At 39.0% G+C, this 25,195-nt stretch overlaps 1 protein-coding gene across 1 annotated transcript in view; it reads right to left on the bottom strand.

Annotated features, from left to right (window-relative positions):
• LOC120515514 (ATP-binding cassette sub-family A member 13-like) overlaps nt 1-25,195 on the bottom strand; it is a 449,137-nt gene that overhangs the window by 330,640 nt on the left and 93,302 nt on the right. Inside the window, exons 18-22 of the mRNA XM_039736576.1 lie at nt 23,278-23,412; nt 17,325-17,465; nt 13,475-13,667; nt 8,460-8,678; nt 135-331 (exon numbers count right to left, since the gene is read on the bottom strand). Of these exons, the coding sequence (XP_039592510.1) occupies nt 135-331; nt 8,460-8,678; nt 13,475-13,667; nt 17,325-17,465; nt 23,278-23,412 (885 nt within the window). The remainder of the gene's footprint in view (nt 1-134; nt 332-8,459; nt 8,679-13,474; nt 13,668-17,324; nt 17,466-23,277; nt 23,413-25,195) is intronic.

Genomic DNA, 25,195 nt, shown 5'->3' on the forward strand with positions numbered 1-25,195 from the left:
TGTGCAAAGTTTGTTTTTTTTTTTTTTGGCCTTGAAGGTTAACAGAGAACTGATGGCTAAGCGGGTAAAGGATAATCAAGGTTTTACTGTATATGGAACATATAAAATTGAAGGCAAAGACAAAAGTTACCCACCAACTCTGTTTTTTAGCAGGACATCCCATATGCCTCTTCGTGCACAAGGATCTACGCCATCTGTGGGTTCATCTAAGATGATCATGCTGGAGTTGCCAATGAATGCAATGGCAATTGACAGTTTTCTTCTTGTACCCCCGGATAGAGCCCCTGCTGTTTTGTGCAGATGTGGTCTGAGGCCAACTTCATCCACAGCCCTGAGGAAACAAACAAAAAAAAAAGTAAAGGTAAAAGCAGAAAGCAAATATCATCGAGGCACCCAGTGTCTGTTCTAGAAACCACATATAGTAGGTGAGTAACCACCATCTAATTACAGACGTAAAAATATATCATGTCCGTGTTCACAATCAGCCTTAAGGGCAATAATAAGATGTTTACAATATATCTATCTTCATTACATTATAACAAAACTGAATATTGTGACATTCAACAAGGGTTTGGTAATTGTGTAGAAAAATATAGAAAAAAGATCTTTAAGTGACAGGATTTTATTCAAAAATGCACTAAAAAGTGAAAAATCCGTTTATTTTTTTGTACTAAGATTGTGTTGGTCATACGTGACTAAAAATAAAATTGTGGGCATAAAAGAATTCATTTAATTCAATTAAAATGTATAGAATCGTTAAACTGAAATTTCTAACCAGCTTAACTATGGAAAGAAAATGACACAACATATAAAACTTAATTAAAGTATGTAGGATAATGGTTATAATTGGAGAAATGTTCACATTTTAAGAGTTATTTTTTGGAATCATTTAAGGAATCTATGCATTTTAGTTGAATTAAATTAATTCTTTTATGGGAGCACCACAATTTTATTTTTAGTCACATGTGACCAACAAAAATTAGTTTTTGCTTTTTTAGTGCATTTTTCAATAAAATTGAGTCATTTGCAGAGTAAAAGTTTTGACAACATACCTTACACTAAGTTAAAAGCATTCAGTATGGGTATTGGGGTCTATCTTGTCTCCACTCTCCTTTATTTTTTTCACTAACAGGATATCAAGACTGAGCCAAGGTTTTGATGGTATCCAGTTTGAGAGCCTAAGGCTTGTATCTCCACAAGTCGCTACCTCAAGTGGAGTTTAAATTCTACAGGTTCCTGTTTACAGGTGAGGGGAATTGTGACATTGACTAACACATTTGTTTAGTGGTAGCAGATCTGCAGACATTATACTAAACTTTGGCAGTGAAAGTTCTTGACCATAGTGAGGCTAAGTCATTGAACAAAATGGACGTAGCTTTTAACTTAATGGTAACAGCATCATGCTGACCCAAGGTCAAGAGACATGAGTGGTGACCGAAAGAATGAGATTGTGAGGAAAAGCAAATGAAAAGAGGTTCTTACACTGGTTTGCCAGGCACTTTCATAGTAAAAGCTTCAGGATCTCAGCAACACGGGAAGAACTTGGAGTAAAACTGTTTCTACAGCAAGCTTTGATCGATTGTGAGAAGTGGTTTGGGGATGTCATCACGATTGCCTCTTGTACCTGTGCATCAGACACAGTCCATTTGGAGAAAATTAAGGGACAGACATGATGACTCTTGGAAGTGTCTGGGAATTCCATAGGAGAAGCTGAAATTGAGTCAAGACGCAAAGTACTAACCAAAGTAAATTGTGGTGCACTGTGGGATACTGGTGATAAGAGGCTGTGCTGCATGTGCATCTGGCTGGTTTGTGTGGGTCTGATAATATGTTAGCACCAAAAATATGGCAGTGCAGACTTTGATGTATTACCATTAAAGTTTTATACTCTATCATCATCGAATAATTTATGCTCTAAGTTGAATGAATTGAAAAGATGCATTAATTTCAACCCAAATATAAATACATTTAATGTTAAACATTTTAATTAACTTCATGGCTACCTTTAATTAGTTCATACAGCTAATTCATTATTCTAATTAATTATTGTTGTTAGCAAATGTGCCCAATTAGCTGTAATATTTTGCAAAGACATTTAAGTGCCATATTATCAATGCCCATGGCTGATTTTGTTCTGTTAGATAAGCTTAGCATAACAAATGCAGCTTTCAGCAAAGAATGCTGATCCATTTGTGAATAATGATCATTAGCATACAAACCATATTTGGTTGCTAAGGGATGCTTTTCTTTAGCACTGTCCTGGAAGACCACCAGAAAGTGATCTGCAATTACAGCATATGTACAATCCCCCCTCACCATGTCTTTAACCTGTCACATTGTAGCAGATTCCTGTAAACCATGGAAAATAAAATAAATTATATTGGTGGACGGCTGGGGCCCTTACCTGGGTGGGATGCCCTGATAGTGAAAGGACCAGGGGAGAGGGTTTATTCAGGACATTATCTACCCCAGAACGCTAGAGGGCAGGCAACCTAGTTTGCAGCAGGGCCACGGGTTAGGCGCATGGAAGCTCAACCCTGTTTGGCCGGACTTCTGCCACACCCAGAAGTGCTGCCGAAAGAAACTCATTTGGACACCTGGAGTGTCCTATAAAAGGAGCCAGCTGCAACTATTTGAGAAGCAAGAGAAAGAGACAAAGAGAACAAAAGAACTGTGTTTTGGTGCTTTCTATTGTTCTGTGCTCCAAGGAGCAAGGAAAAAGTGCTCCATGTGTGTAAATAAAAGTGTCTTTAACTGTCTGTGTCGGGATTGGGGTGGCTGGAGCGCCCCCAGTATTCTACAATATATTGTGAACATGGTGAAGGTGGCTCCAAAGGGACCCGGCCTCTCCTCAAAAACCTCATCTTAAACAGTGGTTCAATGGGATACAAACACAGCTTTTCATCTCCTCTTTGCGGGATCAGCTGCTAGACTGCTGCTTGCTGCCATGCCGCGCGGGGCTTTGAACATTTAAAAGACCACAGCACGGCTATCCTAGTGTCTCACTGCCTCGTCTCTCTTCCCCCAGACACCCTCTACTCCGGTTGAGGCTCCTTTTCAGGAGGAAGATTTTGTAATCTTTTGACCAAGAGACAGAGCCGAGGCAGCTGGTTTGACAGTTGTCCCTTGTGCAGACAAACTGCTCCTTAAAGAGACTTGTGTTTTGTCAGCCTTTTCTGGAATAAAGTTTTTGTCTCTTGGAAAACCCTGAGTACTTCTGTGCAACTTTGTGACCCAAGCGTGACAATATATATTTATATATATATATATATATATATATATATATATATATATATATATATATATATATATATATATATATAGAAATGGAACACACAGAGAGTTTAGATAAAAGATGGTTTATTCACCACAAAATCATTCAAAATTGTTGTAAACACAAATCACAAATCACAGGTTCTCTCTGTCTCTCCCCACAATACCTCTCTTCTTCTCACTGTACTGCTCTCCTCCAATCGAGTGTTGCTGTACGTCCTCCCAGCTCCAACTCGCCTGGACAAGGGAGTGCGAACCTATTTATTGAGGACCTGTGAGTACTTCTGGTGCTAGGGTCACTGCGCAATGGAACTACTTCTGGGTCATATGGAAATCCAATGAATCTCCCTCCATTGCCCCCTTGAGGCACCCATGAACCCCAACAGGGCTGTGCTGCCAGACTACAATTCCCAGCATTCACTGCTGGTTACCAAATAAGCACCAACATGTAAATACTTTTATGGATAGCATGCTGCATGACTAAGAACTGTCAGCCTTTAGTCATAACAAAAAGCATCCAAGCCCTGAAATTAATCAAGATCTCCCAGACATTTATACCACAAGGTACACTTTTGCCTTTTGGCATCTTTGGGCTTCTTACCGCATCCAAAAGACATTCTGTTACTCTGATTTGAGAATGTAAGGCTTGGTTATTCCATTGTGAAAATTACCTTTTGTTGTACTGGCATCTCATAAAATGTTTGAACATAAGTAAAAAAATTACAGATGATACCATTCTTTCCATCTCTTTCAAATATTAAAGGACGAACTTCTGCCCCACAGCTGGGTACGTATTCTAGTTCCTACCACTAATTATGTGAAGAGAGGACTTCCTGTTATTAATTTTTACCATACTTCTCCATATGTGCTATGTTATTCAGTGGTTGGTTCAATGCCTTGTGCAAATTCTACGAAGACAGACTTCGCATCAGAGTGCTTTGTATTTTCAGCAGGCTCAGATAATAAAAACACTAATGGTTAGGCAAACTGAACTTAACATAAAACAAGCAAAAAGGCCAAAAGCAGCAGCAGAAGAAGAATGAGAAGCATGTGGGTATGTGAGAATTCATTAAAAGATAAATAATAATAAGATTATAATAAACCAGTAACGGCACACTGCACAATAACGTTCAGTGAATACACTTGACTTAAGCATTCATAGTTTTCATCCTCTTTCTCTCTATGTTTAGCATTCGTTTGCTCAGAGGTTGATGCACTTGCTGCATCGTGAGCAGCTCGTCTTTTCCCCACCCTAGCAGCCCGCTGCTTTTCTTCTTTCATCTGCATCTTTTCGTGTTAAAACTGATCAAGTCAGTGTTTGTGTTGCAATTACTTAGTATGTTTTCTTTAATTTTTCACTTACGCTGGCACTTAAGTCTTCAATCTGCCTCAAGAATGATTTAAGATATAAGAAGGTAGATGAAGTGACGGCTAAGGTGATAGGGAGGAGAATGGTGCCCGCATGCATACACCGCTCGGCCGCCCTGCTGAGTGCTGCCGAAAGTTGATTTTACAATAAAATAAAATAAAAATAAAAAGAGGAATAACCTTGGAGGTCAATCATCACCACGAAAGCTGACAGTAGAGGTCACGTAGTATATGTGTACCAAATTTCAGGTCAATAGGTCAAATGGTTTGCGAGCTACAGGTGATTTAAAATCCTGGACAGACAAACGAACAGCCACGGTAGTGTATTATATATAAAGAAGCTAAGCAAAGTTAGCTTGGTTGTTATCTCCAGACTGAGGGGGCTGTCTTGAATTTCTTTACTTCGATTTTGAAAGAACAGGAGATAAACTTTAATATTTCAAAATATTACACTTGTGCATAGTTGTTTAACTTTTCATTTCTCTGATTTGATTTCCTCCCATTTCTTTCCTGTAATTTTACAGAGGAGAATCCCATTATTTGATACCTTTTAAGGATGGCAGCTTTGTGTAACCTGCAAAGGGAGTTCATAAGTTTTTGTTTTGGAAGAGTTTGGAATTCATCAATGCAGTGGCTATTAAAAGTATTAAATCCTTTGGAAGATTCCATATTTTATTGCTATACAACATTGAACCACAGTAAATTTAATGTGGCTGTTTTTGAAACTGATCAACAGAAAAAGATTCTGTAATGTCAAGTGAAAACAGATCTCTGCAAAGTGGTCTGGATTACAAATTTAATACCAAGAAATTTCAGATCAAGTGATGAAAAAAATATGTTGATGGATGAATTATTGTTAGTTGTTGGTTGTGGAGAGTCCAAAGCTAATTGAAGTTCATATTTCTTCAACATAAATCTTCTGAAAGAAGCACCCAGTGGAGAGTTCAAATCTTTGTTAACGTCCGCCCACACATGCACTCAAGCAGCTGCTGATGTTTCAGTTACTTGTTATTCGGGATTTGTTTTGCTGTCAGGAGCAGCTAATGGACGTATAAAAGAGGATATTATGCAAACTTAGATAACTTCTCTCAAGGTAAATTTAAAGGAGTACATGAATTAGTAATTGGTGTTTCACAGACTGTTTTTATGTTTTCAATTCACCAATGCTTTTGAAGTAGGAGCACTTGAGATATCTCAACAAAATGTGTACTTTACTGACAAATTTCTTTGAAGAATACATGTACCAAATTTCTAAACCAGTCCACAGGGAACTGAGTTGTTTCTTGCAGACTGACAGCTTCTTCTTCTTCTTTTGGCTGGTCCCGTTAGGGGTTGCCACAGCAGATCATCTTCTTCCACATCTTTCTGTCCTCTGCATCTTGTTCTGTTACACCCATCACCTGCATGTCCTCTCTTACCACATCCATAAATCCTTCACTTACGCCTTCCTCTTTTCCTCTTCCATGGCAGCTCTATCCTTAGCATCCTTTTCCCAATATACCCAGCATCCCTCCTCTGTAAATGTCCAAACCAACACAATCTCGCCTCTCTGACTTTGTCTCCCAACCGTCCAACTTGAGCTGACCCTCTAATTTACTCATTTCTAATCCTATCCATCCTCGTCACACACAATGCAAATCTTAGCATCTTTAACTCTGCTACCTCCAGCTCTGTCTCCTGCTTTCTATTCAGTGCCACCATCTCAAACCCATATAACGCAGCTCATCTCAATACCGTCCTGTAGACCTTCCCTTTCACTCTTGCTGATACACGTCTGTCACAAATTACTCCTGACACTCTTCTCCACCCATTCCACCCTGCCTGCAGTCTCTTTTTCACCTCTCTTCCACAATCCCCATTACTCTATACTGTTGATCCTAAGTATTTAAACTCATCCACCTTCACCAACTCTACTCCCTGCATCCTCACCATTCCACTGGCCTCCCTCTCATTTACACACATGTATTCTGTCTTGTTCCTACTGACCTTCATTCCTCTCCTCTCTAGAGCATATCTCCACCTCTCCTGGGTCTTCTCAACCTGCCCCCTACTATCTTTACAGGTCACAATGTCATCAGCAAACATCACAGTCCACGGGGACTCTTGTCTAATCTCGTCTGTCAACCTGTCAATCACCATTGGAAATAGGAAAGGGCTCAGAGCTGATCCCTGATGTAATCCCACCTCCACGTTGAATGCATCCTACCGCAGACCTCACCACTGTCACACTTCCCTCGTACATATCCTGTACAACTCTTACGTACTTCTCTGCCGCTCCTGACTTCTTCAAACAATACCATAGCTCTTCTTGAGGCACCCTGTCATATGCTTTCTCCAGGTCCACAAAGATGCAATGCAGCTCCTTCTGGCTTTCTCTAAACTTCTCCATCAACATCCTCAGAGCAAACATTGCATCTGTGGTGCTCTTTCTTGGCATGAAACCATACTCCTGCTCACTAATCATCACCTCACTTCTTAACCTAGCTTCCACTACTCTTTCCCATAACTTCATGCTGTGGCTCATCACTTTTATCCCCCTGTAGTTACTACAGTCTTGCACATCCCCCTTATTCTTAAATATTGGCACTAGTACACTTCTTCTTCAATCCTCAGGAATCCTCTCACTTTCCAAGATTCCATTAAACAATCTGGTTAAAAAGTCCACTGCCATCTCTCCTAAACACCTCCATGCTTCCATAGGTATGTCATCTGGACCAACGGCCTTTCCATTTTTCATCCTCTTCATAGCTGTCCTTACTTCCACCTTGCTAATCCGTTGCACTTCCTGATTCTATCCCCACATTATCCAACCTCTTCTCTCCCTCGTTCTCTTCATTCATCAACCTCTCAAAGTACTCTTTCCATCTGCTCAACACACTCTTCTCGCATGTGAGTACGTTTCAATCTTTATCCTTTATCACCCTAACCTGCTGCACATCTTTCCCAGCTCAGTCCCACTGTCTAGCCAATCTGTACAGGTCCTTTTCTCCCTCCTAAGTGTCCAACCTGTCATACAACTCATCATACGCCTTTTTGTTAGCTTTCGCCACCTCTCTCTTCACCTTGCACCTTATCTCCTTGTACTCTTGTCTACTTTCTGCATCTCTCTGACTAAACCACTCCTTCTTTGCCATCCTCTTCCTCTGTATACTCTCCTGTATTTCCTCATTCCACCGCCAGGTTTCCTTTTGCTGCTTCCTCTTTCCAGATGTCACGCCAAGCACCCTTCTTGCTGTCACCCATCTACTGCAGTTACTACATGTGCTGTAGTTTCCCAGCTATCTGGTAACTTTTCATTGCCACCCAGTGCCTGTCTCACCTCCTCCCTAAACTCAATGTTGCAATCTTCCTTTTTCAGCTTACACCATTTGATCCTTAGCTCTGCCCTCACTCTCTTCCTCTTCTTGATCTCCAACGTCATCCTACAGACCACCATCCTATGCTGCTTAACTACACTTTCCCCTGCCACCACTTTGCAGTCTTCAATCTCCTTCAGATCAACTCTTCTGCATAGGATGTAATCTACCTGTGTGCATCTTCCTCCACTCTTGTACTTAACCCTATGTTCCTCCATCTTCTTAAAATACGTATTCATCATGGCCATGTCCATCCTTTTGGCAAAATCCACTATCCTCTGACCTTCTTAATTCCTCTCCTTGACACCTCACTCTTCCTTAATTTGGAGTTAAATACCTAAAGATTGTTACTGTTTTACAAAAATTATCAAGGAATAATAATATCATTATCAAATGCAATAAAAGAGCTGAGTTAATCCGATTATATGTGCAACCACTAAAGCAAACTGAAAGAAATTTCACCTGTTGACCTCGGTATTCAGCTGGCTCTTTCCCCACTGAGGTGCTTTAATAGACCCATAGAAGATAAGGTGTTCATGGACTGTCAGCTCCTGAAACAGGACATCACGCTGCAGACATACTCCCATCTGTCTTCTTGCAGCAGAGAGATGTAACTGCATGTTTAAACCTTCTACATAGACTTCTCCAGAAGATGGTTGAAGTAGGCCAGTCAAGATTGAGCTAATAAAAAAGACCATATAACAATGTTAATTTCCGGTTAAGATTCACTGGAGGCAGTGAAGAAAGAAGATGTTACGTATTCAAACTTTGAATTCCTATAATTATTTGCCTTTTGTAATGTATATTTACCATACAAAGCCACTTTCACACAGATCCCAAACAATATGTTCAGTTTTTCCTCTCTTTACAAAGATGTCATGATTCCAGACGTCTATTTAAAATATTTTATTAGTTTTAACACTAACACTCCTGCCACTTCGCGTCTCACCCGCTTGCATTGTGAAGGGGGGGAGCTGAATGCATGCTAAGGAGATGCGGACGGATCAGCTAGTGGCTTTGTGCTGCTGCTTCCGAGGTTCTGCTTATCACGCTGCAATCATCTAAAAGCCTGTACAGCAGCTCTCCTGTCTCAAAGCCTTGTCTCGCGTGACATTAATGTGTCTCTCGTGGGATGTCAAATTATCTTCAGAGAAGACCACACCTTGTCTCCCTATATATATATATATATCTTCTATACTAATAAACGGCAAAGCCCTCACTGACTCACTCACTCACTCACTCACTCACTCACTGACTTATCACTAATTCTCCAACTTCCCGTGTGGGTGGAAGGCTGAAATTTGGTAGGGTTATTCCTTACAGCTTCCTTACAAAAGTTGGGCAGGTTTCATATCGAAATTCTACGCGTAATGGTCATAACTGGAAGCTGTTTTTCTCCATTTACTGTAATGGAGATGAGCTTGAAACCCGTGGGGGCGGAGTTTCGTGTGACATCATTACGCCTTCCACGTAATCACGCAGTACATAGAAAACCAGGAAGAGGTCCAAAAAGTGCTGAAGAAAACATGCATTATATAATTGAGAAGGCAGCGAAACAATAAGAAGCGAGGGAGTGACATATACAACCATATTCATGAGTTCTGCTACTTTGGAAACAAAGCACGATGTAAACCTAAACTTTAAATTTAGTTCATAGACAGGCTGCCGCTGGCATTTGTAATTTAGTGCCTGCCCATATAAGGCCGTCCGTCAGCGGCAATCCAATAGCAAACTGCCACGGGTAAATATTCACGGGTGAAGGACTGTGCTTATGCAGAGGAAGATGAGATGGTCAGGGTGGTGTTTGGCACAAACGCAGCGAAACTGCGAGAGAAACTTTTAAGTGCCGGGACTTCAGTAACATTAGATACAGCCATGGACATAGCACGACATGGCACCAGCACAGCTGGGAAACTTCGATGCATGTACACCGAGCGGCTCACGTGAACTGGCGCAGTGCACAGACAAAAGCAACAGTTCCAAAGAGCTGAACAAAAATGAATTACACAATTGAAAAGGCAGCAAAAAAATATGAAGCGTCTGATACATACAAGCATATTCATAAATGCAGCTACTGTGGAAACAAAGCACACGGTGGAAAAAGTCAATGTCCCGCTAAAGGAAGACAGTGTAAAAAAAAAAAACCCGTGCATGCAGTGTGTCGGGTCTCAGATAAAGAAGACGAGCTGTTTATTGATGCAGTAAGAAACAAATCGATGAATGAAACCTGTCATCTTTACAACGATTGACAAACACGGAATGTAACTTGAACACAACACATCCTACAAATGCGAACCTGATTGAAAGAAATAATGATAATCAAATCCTTGATGACAGCAACACTCAGTAAAACTCACAAAACAATTACTGTATATTGACAGTCATGTTACGTTATTTTTAAAATGTTCCCTTTTCTTTTTCATAGCTTCTTTAAGACACTACGTCTCCGCTGTGATATGCGGGTATATATATATATGTATATATATACCCCGATCTACATACTCGAATAATGGATACCTTATTCGCCATCAATGATCGTTTTGGTAAAGCCATATTCAGTGTATTCATTAGATGAACGGTAAAAAAGTAAGAGCGAGGGGAGGATGACTTATTGAGGCATGCAGGCAAAACCACAATAGCACACGGGTTCAATGTACGAAAAAATATATCTTTTCAAGTTCTATTTAGTCCATATGTGTCAAACTCAAGGCCCGCAGGCCACATCCGGCCCGGTGTGTAATTATATCCGCCCGCGAGATCATTTTATATACTGTATTATTGTTATTAATGGCCCGGGGATATGAAGCGCTGGTAACACAATAAACTACAGATCCCATAATGCAGCGCTTCAGCTGCCTTGCCAAACACCGTGTCCCCGCGGTCTCTTCAGTCGTTTCCTTACTTTGCGAAGGAAGCAGCTTTCTCACAGCTTCTGCACTGTTTTATAAACGAACGACATATAAGAAAGTCGTTTTTCCTTGCTTCGCCAACAAAGCAGCCTTTTTATTTAATCCACGGGTTCTCCGCTGTTTCATTGTTCATTTTTTACGATTTTTATAGTTATTGTGTAGGTTTTATTTAATCCACGGGTTCTCTTCTGTGTTCACTGCGGTGTCTTCTTTTGTTTACAAGCTTCGCCAAGGAAGCAGCTTTCTCACAGCTTCTGCACTGTTTTAAAAACGAACGACATATAAGAAAGTCCTTTTCCCTTGCTTCAACAACGAAGCAACCTTTTTATTTAATTCACGGGTTCTCCGCTGTTTCATTGTTCATTTATTGCGATTTTTATAGTTATTGTGTAGGTTTTATTTAATCCACGGGTTCTCTTCTGTGTTCACTGCGGTGTCTTCTTTCGTTTATGAGCTTCGCCAAGGAAACAGCTTTCTCACAGCTTCTGCACTGTTTTAAAATCGAACGACATATAAGAAAGTCCTTTTTCCTTGCTTCACTAACGAAGCAACCTTTTTATTTAATTCACGGGTTCTCTTCTATTTTATTGTTCATTTGTTACGATTGTTACAGTTATTGTGTAGGTTTTATTTAATCCACGGGTTCTCTTCTGTGTTCACTGCGGTGTCTTCTTTCGTTTACGACCTTCGCCAAGGAAGCAGCTTTCTCACAGCTTCTGCACTGTTTTAAAAACGAACGACATATAAGAAAGTCCTTTTTCCTTGTTTCACCAACGAAGCAACCGTTTTATTTAATTCACGGGTTCTCTTCTATTTTATTGTTCATTTGTTACGATTGTTACAGTTATTGTGTAGCTATTTTAGACTTACTTTACTGTTCAAATACCCATTTCCTTTATTTAATCCGCGGAATCTCCGCTATTTTTTTGTTCCTTTATTACGATTAGAGTTATTTATTGCTTCCCTTCTTTCGCTGACTTCCTGCCCATATAAGCCGCTCCGCTGTTTTTTTGTCAAGCAGCCTTTACATAGCTTCTACGCTATTTTATAAACAAACGCCATATAAGGCCGCCGTTTTTCTTTGCTTCGCTGAATTAGCAGCCTTTTTATTTAATCCACGGGTTCTCCGCAGTTTTATTGTTCGTTTATTATGATTGTTATACTTATTGTACAGGTATTTTGTACTTTGTTTACTGATCAAGTAATCATTCCCTTCAGTATTTCACCGCTGCGAAGCGCGGGTATTTTGCTAGTATATATATATATATATATAATTTTTCATTTTGCACCAAGCAGGTACTGTATCGTGGGAGTTTTATATTATGGACCCTGTATCACATGCCTATAATATATGGATTAAGCTAGTAAGGTTATAAGGGAGAGGGAATTGGAAGCATTGCTTCAGGTGGCATTATTTAATGTGCCAGCCCTGCACACCTATCAATACTTGGACAATTTAGAGTCAATAGGTTTATCTAATATACCTTTGGGATGTGTGAGGAAAAACTATTCAGATATGGAACATTCAGGCCATGACATAACTGAAATTTGAATTCAGGATTCTGAATTTGGGAGGCAGCACAGCTAACCTCTGCACCACCCCATATATAATATAAGCTTAATTTTATGCTTCAGGTGACAGAAAATCTTAACTAGGAAGATAATACTAGCACACCCAAATCCATTTCAGTCTCTGTTCTTGGCAGAATCTTCATTAGCATGTCTTTAGCTTAGTCATTGAATAGATATACCTTATTTTCCCACCGGCTTTCTAATTAAACCATGGATTTAACTAAACAACTTGCTGTAGATATTGGTCTGCTGCCTCAGAGATTTCCACCTGCATGTTTTATCAAAACTGAAGCAATACCTTTTCATTGATATACAGTACATGTACTACACAGGATTTGCTTCATTTATTTTATTTTATTTTGGCTTATATAAAGTTTATTATATTATTTTTGATTTTATTTTTATTCATTGTTGTGCAGTTTATGTTCTTTATAAAATAATAAATCATTTCTCTTTCTCTCTGTTTTTAAATCACTATCTAATTAACAATTGTCACGCATGGGCGTCTGAGGAGCACCATCCGGACTCTATTGATGTGTGTAATACCACTCCAGGCTGAGAGGCGGTGTGGTCACTTACCTTGTTATCGCTGTTTGTCTCTGCTGCACTGAGAAACCGCCCCAGGTGCCCCAGATGCCCCGCCCATGTAGACAGGGATGCTATAAAACTAAGACACACCCAGAAAAGGGCGTCTCACTTCATGACACAACCCCCGTGACTGACCCCACTCAGACAAGCTCTTTTTCTAACGAGCCTAGTTGGCTAAGGCAGCACTTATGAAGTGTCACCGGGCACTTATTTGTGTTCAGTTTTTTAGATTGTTGCATTAAACAACTTTTCTTTGGGATTCCAGTCGTCCTGCCATTTATCACATAATGAGCAAGCACAAAGAAAAAGTGGACAAATTTGTTCTGCGGCAAATGCTAGATAAAGCAGCAAAAAGTATTAAGCAACTCTGAGTATCAACATCTAAATTTACTCTTGACAATAACATACATCGTTGTGGTTTTCCCAGCACCATTAGGACCCAGAAGAGAAGTGATATGGCCTCGGGAGAAGGTGACATTCAGGTCCTTGATGGCTGCCTTCTTAGTTCCTTTGTATTCTTTGGTCAATGACTTCAAAACAATTCCACAGTTCACAGGCACTGAAACTGACTTTTTCCCAGACTGTTGTGTGTACAGGGAACCTGTGCATGAATAAAGAGGAATCAGGATAGGTAAATGGACAACTGTATTATCCAGGTAGTGTGGAGTAAGCATCTTTTACATTACTTAAAGGACTTGCTGTTTATAATAAGACTGTTTTCTTAAAAGTTTAATTGCTTATCTTATCAGAAATCATTCTTGCCTTATTAGAGAGCTTGTTTCTGCTTTCAGTCTGTACAGAGGATGCATTGGCTTTACTTTTACTTAAAATGATGACAGATCTGATTTGACAAAGCTTATAGCACTTTGTTTCCGTTTTATTTTAACTGGTGTTCCTAATTGATGTTAAATGGTCTCTTTTAAAAGGATCAATTTCAAAATTATGTTGTCACATTCATGAATGCAAATGACAATGTGCCATATACAGGACACAGTCATTTTATATTATGCAAAAAACAACAAAGAGCTCTAAAGAGGATTTTAAACTCTTAACACATAATTTGAGAAAAAAAAATAAATGTGATGCATTTAGAACAAAAAACACCTTTGCTAAAATTTCTAAGAAAGTAACAGAAACTGCTGGAATACCTTGATTGGCTCAGTAAATGCAGAGGCAAGTGGCAACAAAAGTCAGCATCAGGTTACAGTATTGCTTTAAAATAAATAGCAGCAGTTTAGAGAACCTTTTAGACTCAGCATGGGATCTCCTTCAATGGCCCTCATCTTAAATTTATTTAGGTTAAGGTTTTTTGAAGATTGGTACAGTACGTCTGAATTTCATGAGATGATATGCAGGTGACAGATTTATTTAACATAACACAGCTTTTATTAGAATACAGCAGAAATATATTGGGTTACAAGAACTTTCTTAAAGTTTAAACGGTTCCCTGCCGTCTTTTTCATCCACTGCAGGAAGGCAAGAGAATCGGAGTATTAGAGGTTTTCATCCCAAAAGGGAAAAAAATGGTTTGTCCCTAAAGTGTGGTAAAAAGAAACCCATTAATTGGTAATAGTTAACATATTTTTGAAAAGAAAGTGAATTGGCTTGTGACTTACAGTACTGGAGGAAGGAAACACCAAACAGGCTTTTTAACATGAAGAAGATCTCATTTGAAGTATATAAAGAATTATAACATCATAATGGGGAAAGGGTGAGAGTGTAGCTAAGGTGGTGGTGATGAAATGAGAGATCAGAATCAGAAAGAGCATAAAAGCAAAGCAAGCAGCACCACAGATAAAGTGGTGGAAATTAAGAGGTACGGATTAAGAACAGGTTTAGGGAGAAAGTTTTAAATGAAGTGTGAGCATTTCAGAGTGTTGAGGAATGGTAGGAGAAGAATTGCAAAGTTGTATAAAGAGTAGGTGAAGAGGTGTTGGGTAGGACGACAAGAAGGAGCCCAACTGGGTACAGAGATATGGAGGTGGAAGGATGTGATAAAGGCTACATTGAACAGACATCTACAGTCATGGCCAAAAGTTTTGAGAATTACACAAGGATTAGTTTGCTGCTTCGTGGTTTTTAGATCTTTTTGTCAGATGTTTCTATGGTAAACTGAAGCATAATTACAAGCATTTCATAAGTTTCAAAGGCTTTTATTGACAATTACACTAAGTTTATGCAAAGAGTCAATATTTGCAGTGTTGGCCCTTCTTTTTCAAGACCTCTGCAATTCACCCTGGCATGCTGTCAATCTATTTCTGGGCCAAATCCTGACTGATGGCAGCCTATTCTTGCATAACCAATGCTTGGAGTTTGTCAGAATTTGTGGGTGTTTATTTGTCCACCCATGTCTTGAGGATTGACATCAAGTTCTTAATGGGATTAAGGTCTGGGGAGTTTCCTGGTCATGGGCCCAAAATTTCGATGTTTTGCTCTCCAAGTCACTTAGTTATCACTTTTGCCTTATGGTACATGCTGGAAAAGACATTATTTGTCACCAAACATTTCTTGGATGGTTGGGAGAAATTGCTCTCGGGTGATGTTTTGCTACCATTATTTATTCATGGCTGTCTTCTTAGGAAAACTTGTGAGTGAGACCACTCCCTTGGCTGAGAAGCAATCCCACACATGAATGGTCTCAGGATGCTTTACTGTTGGCATGACATAGGGCTGATGGTAGCGCTCACCTTTTCTTCTTCGGACAATCTTTTTTCCGGAAGCCCCAAATAATCGGAAAGGGGATTCATCAGAGAAAATGACTTTACCCCAGCAGTCCTCAGTAGTCCACTCCCTGTACCTTTTGCGGAATATCAGTCTGTCCCTGATGTTTTTCTTGGAGAGAAGTGGCCTCTTTGCTGCCTTCTTGACACCAGACCATCCTCCAAAAGTCTTTGCATCACTGTGATGCAGATGCGCTCACACCTGCCTGCTGCCATTCCTGAGCAAGCTCTGCATTGGTGGTGCCCCATTCCCACAGCTGAATCAACTTTAGGAGACAGTCCGGGCACTTGCTAGACTTTCTTGGGTGCCCTAAAGCCTTCTTCACAACAATTGAACCTCTCTATTCTAACTCAATCAGCATGACAGCGGGATCTCCGGCGTTGTCCTCGTCAACACTCTCACCTGTGTTAAGGAGAGGATTACTGAAATGATGTCAGCAGGTCCTTTTGTCGCAGGGCTGAAATGCAGTGGAAATGTTTTTTTGGGGATTAAGTTCATTGTCATGGAAAAAAAGGACTTTGCAATTAGTTGCAATTCATCTGATCACTCCTCATAACATTCTGGAGTATATGCAAATTGCCATCATAAAAACTGAGGCAGCAAACTTTTTAAAAACTCTCAACAACTGTAGGAGAGTGCAATAGCACGTGGATGCCATGGTGGTAAAAATAAGACTGTTTACATTAAACCTATGTAGGAAAATATCTTTAAATCCCCTGCATAAGGAATCATATATAGCCATCATTTTTAAAGATATCTTTCTTCTCCTCATGCAAAATGTTATATACGTAGATTCTCTGGGTATGGAAAAGGAGCCAACTACTTCTAATGAATATAAAGGTAAACTGATATGTATTCTCTCGAATGGTTTCCAACACTTAATGTGAAGTTAATTTGACATCATGAAATACTAATAAAACAGACTTTTTAATTAATCAAATACATTAACACAATACATAAAAAACTCTCAAAAGGTTGTTAAAAGAGCAAAATGTATGCCTGATAACAAAACTGTTTGAAATACTTAGTCCTTTTTTAATTTGCTAATGGGCTCTTTATAAATATTAACAGAACACATTACACATTACTTCATCATAGGACATTTTTAAATTAAATTCCTCGCTGGAATAAGTGTAAAACAAATATTATTAGTACATTATCTTCATTAAACATTCTCACTTGTTATACTGTAAATAATGGCCAACCACTCTGAAGTCAAATCAGCATATAAGCAAATATAAAATATTACTTATTCTAATTTCCTTACTTGAATGAACATGGCACACAACAGATAAGCAAGTGACTGTAAGTTTGATTTAAATTCCCAACGAGGAAGAAGCAGCCTAATTAAGCAAGGGATTTCTTCAGAACATGGAAGAAGTATCAAATTCAAAGCTTAAGGGGATCTACTGTCATGCATGTTCTGCATCAGGAAAATCTACATATATATTAAGTTGTAGTACACTAAACTGCAAATTCCTTATCAAAATAAGTGTTAACGTTAACATTTACTCAAAAATGCAAGATGAATTCAGACCTTGGTCTTGCAGGTACTGCTGACAGATGAACATGTTTGATGGTAAGATGCTTCTAGTTCGGTTGTCTTTACTTTGTAAAATTTTTCTCCAAAATTTTACTCTGAATAAGAAATACCATGGCTTTTTGGTTCTGTATTTTCCTGTTGAAATAAGAAGAATTTGTGTTTAGGGATGAATGTTAATATTTATTAATTTAATATACCTAGAAAATATACATGACATTTTAAAAAGTGTTGAGAGTGTGGGCTCCCAGCAATATCAAATAAAAGGAAGGGACCATCTCTGGATAGAATAGCAGTTCACCATACGCCACATTCACATACAGTATATGTACACACACATACACACTCATAATGGAGTATGTTAATACAGTGACACTGTATGGAAACATCAGAATTTCATGATTAATTAAATATAAGCTAATACTGTACTCAAACTCAGCTTGATTAAGGTATAAATTATAATATACCCTTCATTTCCCCGCCCAAGAGCGTGGGTAATGTTTCACGTTGTTAGTTTTTTTGGGGTTTTTTTTCCACGGTGTATGTGTAATTTTCAATTTCTATAAGTATGTTTCATGTGTTTGTCATTTTTGATATACAGTATATATATATATATATATATATATATATATATATATATTTTATTCAGTGTCCATTTACCATGTATAGTTCTTTGATATCCCTTGTTTTTTGTGGGTGGAACTTCAGGATGCAAGACCACCCTTATATCACTGCTGGGAAGTGAGTTGCTTAGCATTTCATTGATTGTCTGAAGTTCAAAGAGTGAGGTTCTATTAATATTGATTTTCTGTATTTGTGAATTTATTGCTTCCATTTTGACCTTTGATTGTTTGGATTATGATTTGGATGTGTTTGTTGCTGTCTGCCTATGAAACAACCTTTCGATAAAAATGTTAATGTATAAAGATTCTTTTGATGACTGTTTCTCAAGCCAAAGGTTTTTTTTTTACGGTCTTCCTTTCCTTGGAGATTGGAGATTCCATTGAGATATTTTAGGATATTTAAAGTATTTTGTAACCAAAACTTCTTTTAGGCCTGTGTAGGCCAAATCAGGCCAGTAGATTTTGAGGTATAACTTGTCTAAGGTGTGTCTTATTTCTGATCATGCTTGGGCAGAACCCGACTTGGTTTATTGGTCCCTTTCAAGGCCTCAAATAATTTTGGTTTTAATTAAAGATGCTTCATTTGTTTGGTCTGACAAAATGTCAATATTCTTTTACAGATGACAAGAAACAGTTATAGTTGAGTCAGGTGTCAGTTCATTATAGCCCAGAGCTGCCACTCATTCTGGATTGTGATTCATCTCAGGTGCAGTGGGTACTGTAGTTCCTCATAATATGAATGAGAGAACAGAGAGGACTATTGCTTATGCATTCTTGACAGAAATTTTACAAAAATGCTCTCAGAAGAAAGAAACATTTGGACTATTATTTGGGGTCATGAATTTCCATGTGTACTTCTATGATACAATGTTTATTTTACTGAATGATCATAAACCTCTTAAAATTCTACAATGGTAGACATTTCAGCTATACCTCCTGCAAGGCTGCAAAGATGTCCTCTAATTCTAGCATCATATACATATGAAATTCAGTACAAAAGAGAACAACATGGTAATGCCAAGGAATTATCTAGGCTACCTGTGAAACACAGTAGGAATGTGGTGCCTGATTCTATGTGTAGGTTACTTTACCCGATGATTTACTTGTCACTGGCAGATATATTGAAAAAGAAATGAGAAAAATCCTGTGTTAAGACTGATAAATAAAGATTTGAGCTAACTTTTGAAGATGATTGTATATTATGGGTTGTACGTGTTGTAGCGCCTAAGGAACTGCAAGGCAGATTACTATCAGATTTAGATGAAAGTCACTGAGAAATGGTAAAAATGAAATCTCCAGCTAAAAGTATTTTGTGGTGGGCCACACTAGATGAATTTATTGAAGAAGAAATGAGTCAGGCTGTCATTAATCAGCAGCAGTGTTGCATGTCTGCTATAGTTCCCCTTTATAACTAGAAATGGGCAAATGGTCTATAGGGAAGGATAAATGCAGGCTTTGTACTAGACCAAAAAATGATATTTATAGTAGTGACGGATGCATATGTTTCGTGGCCTGAAGTTACTCACATGCACTCTACTACATCTAGTAAAACTTAAAGTGCTAAGGAACCCTTTTGCATCTTATGGTTTCCCTAAGAAACTAGTAACTGATCATTCATTTAAGATTTTAATTTTAATGTTAGATTTCTTTCCTGGAAAAAAAAGTGTAAAACATTAGATTGCCTATTTATCACCCTGTCTGAGAGATTACCCTAGAATTTCAAAAACCCCTTGCTAAGAACAGAGCAGTAGGTTGTAAGGCACTTCAGTACTGTGTTGATAATTTTCTATAAGGTTCCTGCCATGTACCTGATATCAAACACAAAAAAAACCAGACGAGATTTTTCTCATGAGAGAAGTTCAGTTCTCTAAATGAATTCAATCCAACAATGTAATAACAGAAACAATATTCACAGTGTTGTGTATCGGGTTCTGCGGTGGGTTGGCACCCTGCCCAGGATTGGTTCCTGCCTTGTGCCCTGTGTTGGCTGGGATTGGCTCCAGCAGACCCCCATGACCCTATTCGGATTCAGCGGTTAGAAAGTGGATGGATGGATGTATCGGGTTGAAGTTGCCTGAAACTTTTGTTTGTTTATTTGGAGCTAATTCTCATGTCTATATATTATTTCTGTTGCTTTAAATGTAGTTCTGGTTCTTGTTCTTTGTGGGTGGAGCTCCAGGAGGCGGGGTCACCCTGATATCACTGCTGCAGGGTCCTCCCTATGACATATTAAGTAGCCCAGAGGAAAGGAGTCATTCTAGTGTGAATGATCTTATAGCAAGCATTGTTTTTTGTGTAAATCTTCTGATCATTTCTGTTTATGTTTTCAGATTATGTATTGGGATTTGTTGCTTTTTGTTGCTTGAATTGCTTTTTTAGGCACATTCTTTTTACTATTTTGATCATTTTAGTCATTTTTCCAATTTCTGTGAACAAAAACTCAAAATGTAAAGATTATATTTTGGGATTGTCTTTAGATAGATAGATAGATAGATAGATAGATAGATAGATAGATAGATAGATAGATAGATAGATAGATAGATACTTTATTAATCCTCAAGTGGAAATAAATAGTGATAAAAATGCAGTGCAAGTTAAAAAATGCAGGGTGGAGAGTGCAAGGCAGGTTTAACAGACAATAACTTTGTATAATGTTAACATTTACTCCGGGGTGGAATTGAAGAGTCGCATAGTGTGGGGGAGGAACGATCTCCTCAGTCTGTCAGTGGAGAAGGACAGTGACAGCAGTCTGTCGCTGAAGCTGCTCCTCTGTTTGGAGATGATACTGTTCAGCGAATGCAGTGGATTCTCCATGATTAACAGGAGCCTGCTCAGTGCCTGTCACTCTGTCACGGATGTCAAACTGTCCAGCTCCGTGCCTAAAATAGAGCCTGCCTTCCTCACCAGTTTGTCCAGGTGTGAGGCGTCCTTCTTCTTTATGCTGCCTCCCCAGCACACCACCACGTAGAAGAAGGCACTCGCCATAACCGTCTGATAGAACATCTGCAGCATCTTATTGCAGATGTTGAAGGACGCCAGCCTTCTAAGGAAGTATATTCGGCTCTGTCCTCTCTTGCACAGAGCATCAGTATTGACAATCCAGTCCAGTTTATCATCCAGCTGCACTCCCAGGTATTTATAGGTCTGCACCCTCTGCACACAGTCTCCTCTGATGATCACGGGGTCCATGAGGGGCCTGGGCCTCCTAAAATCCACCACCAGCTCCTTGGTTTTGCTGGTGTTCAGTTGTAGGTGGTTTGAGTCGCACCATTCAACAAAGTCCTTGATTAGTTTCCTATACTCTTCTTCCTGCCCACTCCTGATGCAGCCCATGATAGCAGTGTCATCTGCAAACTTTTTGCATGTGGCAGGACTCTGTATTGGAAGCCCGATGTATATAGGGTGAACAGGACTGGAGAAAGCACAGTCCCCTGTGGCGGTCCTGTGCTGATGACCACAATATTAGACATGCAGTTCTTTATTTTTATCTCTCTTGTAAGATGTTTATATATCATAGTCTTTTTGGACGTTCAAGGTCAGCTGCCCATTTTGGGTCCTGCTCTGGCTGTTTTCTGGGACAAGCTGGTCTCATGTGAGCATTTTCTAGGGAGGCACATGAAGGTTTTGGCCTGCCTTTTGTGGAGTTTTTTAGAGGCCTCACATCATCAGCCATGCTTGGAACTCTAAATCATAGCACACGAAGTCAGATCCTTCACTGTAGGTCAAGAGATATTAGTAGAGAATTACAAGAGAGGATAGAAATGGTTAGTAATTTACATGGTTAATGAAGATGTACCGTAAATTGTGTTAAGAGATATGCCCAGAACTACTTCTACTCCTGCTGTAAGTGAATCAGGAATAATAGTGTTGTTCCAGTACTGTCTGACAGTTTATAAAGGGTTTTTTCCCAGTCTGAGTGTTGGAAAGTCTCAAAACATTTGTATCAAGTAGGTGCCTGACAACTTAACTCATAATTGTGGTCTTGGCCTGGGTACAGTTTATAGTTTTATGAAATCAAGTGAGATTTGATTTTTAACTGAACCACACCATATTTTACACAGATTAATGAGGAGTACATCTTTCCAGTAGCTGATTTCCATTCTTTATATGGAATTCTTATTGAAATATTGTTTTCCCAACTCTGTCTTAATTCACCTGTGGGTGACCTTTTTGATAGTTAACTCATATCTCATATTGTTGATATAGAGTGGCAAGGTGTGTAAATATTACTTATACCTTTATTATTGCAAAAGAGAATATAATTTCTACTATACTGTAAATAAAGAAGAAAGATTAAGGAGGCCTAGTAGGTATCTTTTAATATTTTTTACTCACATATAATTGAAGAAATAGTTTGCTGGAAGATTAAATATTCAAAGGTTCAAATATATTATCAATACAGAAACCTCCATGTATTTAAAACATTGTAAGTTAAGGAGGGCTAGTAAAGATGATTGCCAAGCATGGGTGCAATTGTTGGTAGCGTCTCAAACTTGAAGTGTGTTCTACAATGGAACCATATTGTGAGCAAAAATTGATCCACCAAATTCCTGCTCAGCTGCCAGAAGTTATTAGTAATGCGAGGTGCACTGAGGCAAAGCATACTGCATATAAAAAGGAGTTAAAGTAAGCTGATACGGCTCCATTCTTTTCTGCTTTTCTCTTCTCTCATAGAATTTTGCACTGCAGTCTTACAGTATTTGTGGCACAATAGCAGAATTTGAAGTTATATAGTGCCTTGCCCTCCTCTGCTCAAGACATCTCTGATACTGATTTTTAATCCATTGCCTCTTTGTATTCTAAGAAAAGTGAGTTACAGTAGTTACATTTTAGAAGAAGGATTTATCAATATATAAAGGAGTAGTTTTAAAACATGTCCATTTTAACAATATCACTTATCCAAGCTAATGTAATGTGAAGAGGTGACCATCTGTTAACCACTGCCATGAATGCATTCATAATTTTTATTCATGTTTTTTAAATATTTACGATTATTTTGGTGACACCATATTCTTCTGATTAAATGACTTACTGCTTTGTATATTTGCCGTTAGTTAATTCTTGCATATTGGGTTGTTGTTGTTCATCCATTTTGATTTAGCATTGCCAAGCCCATTCCAGTCCTTTGTCAAACCAACTCAGGGTAACAGGAACCTTGAATTTTATCCTTTGTTTAACGGTGATGTTGTAATTAAGAAAAATAAAATAAATCTGCCCCAATATGGAAGTGTAAGCGGCTAAATGAATAACTGCAATAAAACTGGACCTTTTAATTAAAAAGTTTAATTTATTTTTTAATAAATGGGCTGATTTCTTTTTTTTCTTACCTGGAAATAATTTTCGAAAGTACCAGCCAAGAGCAGCATACAAAATCGAATCAATGAGAATGAGCCAAAACAACCAGCCCAAAGTATGGACTTCTCCTTTAATCTGAGAGGAGTAGATGTTGCTCCATTGAATGCCTAGAGAGAAGGCAGGAACAATTATTGTAGATGTGACTTAGACTATGAGAAATACTTACAGTAAGTATAGAAAATTAACACAGCCTTCCAAATTTTGAACGTCTTGTTGTGTAACACTCTGAAAATCAAAACAATCTAAATTAGGCTTGTTTATTTTTATTTACAGTATATACAGTCACCCACATTAGCCAAGTGAAAATATATAATTGTAAAATGCTCTGCAAAATTACATTAAAATGCCTTTGTTTGTATAAATGAAACCCCTTAAAATTGTCCTTTGTTATCTGACTGACACCATTATCCAAGATGACTTACAACATTTGAGATACAATTAGTTACATTTCTTTTGCCTTTTCCAAGGCAAAATACAGGCAGGTGAAGTGACTTGGTAATAGACACACAGTGTCAACAGAAGGATTTGAACCCACAGCCTCAGGCTTTGAAGGCAGCACTTTAATAAACTATGCCACACTGCCTGACTGCTAATCTTGATCAGGTATAGCCAATCACCTTACAGATCACACCATAAACTAATTGGCTCCCAACTGTGATCATCTGTGATGGCGTTGACTTGTACAAAATAAAAGCAGCTATTTCTAGAGAATTCCACTATTTGAAAGTTCTTTTCAAGCCAAAGAATCCAACATAGATTAATCCAATACACGTGGAAAGCTACTTTCAAAAGAATTTTTAAAATAGAGGTTTAGAATTGCACAAGTGAAGAGATTGTATGAAATGGCTTTTAGTATTCCATGGGGCACAACCAAGACTACTGAAGAAGTGGAAGGCATAAGGCACCAACCAGATCTTGCATTGCTCAGACCATCCTGCCAAACTAGATGACCAAGCAAGAAGAAGACAGAAGATACCAAGGGATTGATGGCATCTCTGAAGAAGATACAGGCCTTTATGGAAAAGACTGTTCACTGCGCAAGTGACAACAGTGTACCAAATACTGCACACATCTGGCCCGTTTGTGAGGATATGAAGAGAAATAATCCACCCATTAAAAAAGTCACAGCGAATTTTGTTTGTATTTTGTTTAAAGGTGTAACAAAAGGTGCTATATAGGCACCTGACCTGACACAGACTCACACCGGAGGCACGTAAAAAAAAAAGAAACGTTTTATTTTTCTTCACCTGTGGGGTACGTCTTCCCCGTGACCCCCACAGGCACAACACAGTCCCAAGTACACCAAATAAAGCACACCACACTCTTCTTCTTCCACCACTCCTCCTATGCCACCTTGTGCTCCTCCTCCCGACTCTGGCCTTGGTTGCTGGCCCCTTTAATAGTTCACCCAGAAGTGCTCCAAGTGGTTGACTGCCAAGTTCCGGCTGCACTTCCGGGTGTGGAAATACACTGCCCATAAGGGCTCAGGAGTCCCAGCTGCAGCACCCCCTGGCGGCGCCTGCAGGACCCAACAGGGCTGCACCAAACTCCAATTCTCATGGAGCCCTGCAGGAAACAGAGGCACTACTCCAACCCAGGGGGGATGTCATCTAGCATCCAGGTGGAGGTATTGCATAGTCCATGGCTACTCCCCCTGAACATATAGCGAAGGGGCGTCCCAGCCAGGTCCCCACAAAGGCATCTTAAATATTCTGTGGCAAAATGTTAAATAAGATCAAATTCAAAACTTTTGGGTGGAATGCATAACAATACATCTCTCAAATGTAACACATCTCACTCTTCAATTAACACAATTCTTAGAGTAGGGCACACTGGCAGTACTATCCTTAATGGGGAAGTTCCTCTTTATTAAGGACTGTGGCTTTTGAA

This window comes from Polypterus senegalus, chromosome 15 (genome assembly GCF_016835505.1).
Source record: "Polypterus senegalus isolate Bchr_013 chromosome 15, ASM1683550v1, whole genome shotgun sequence".
NCBI classification, from domain to species: domain Eukaryota; kingdom Metazoa; phylum Chordata; class Cladistia; order Polypteriformes; family Polypteridae; genus Polypterus; species Polypterus senegalus.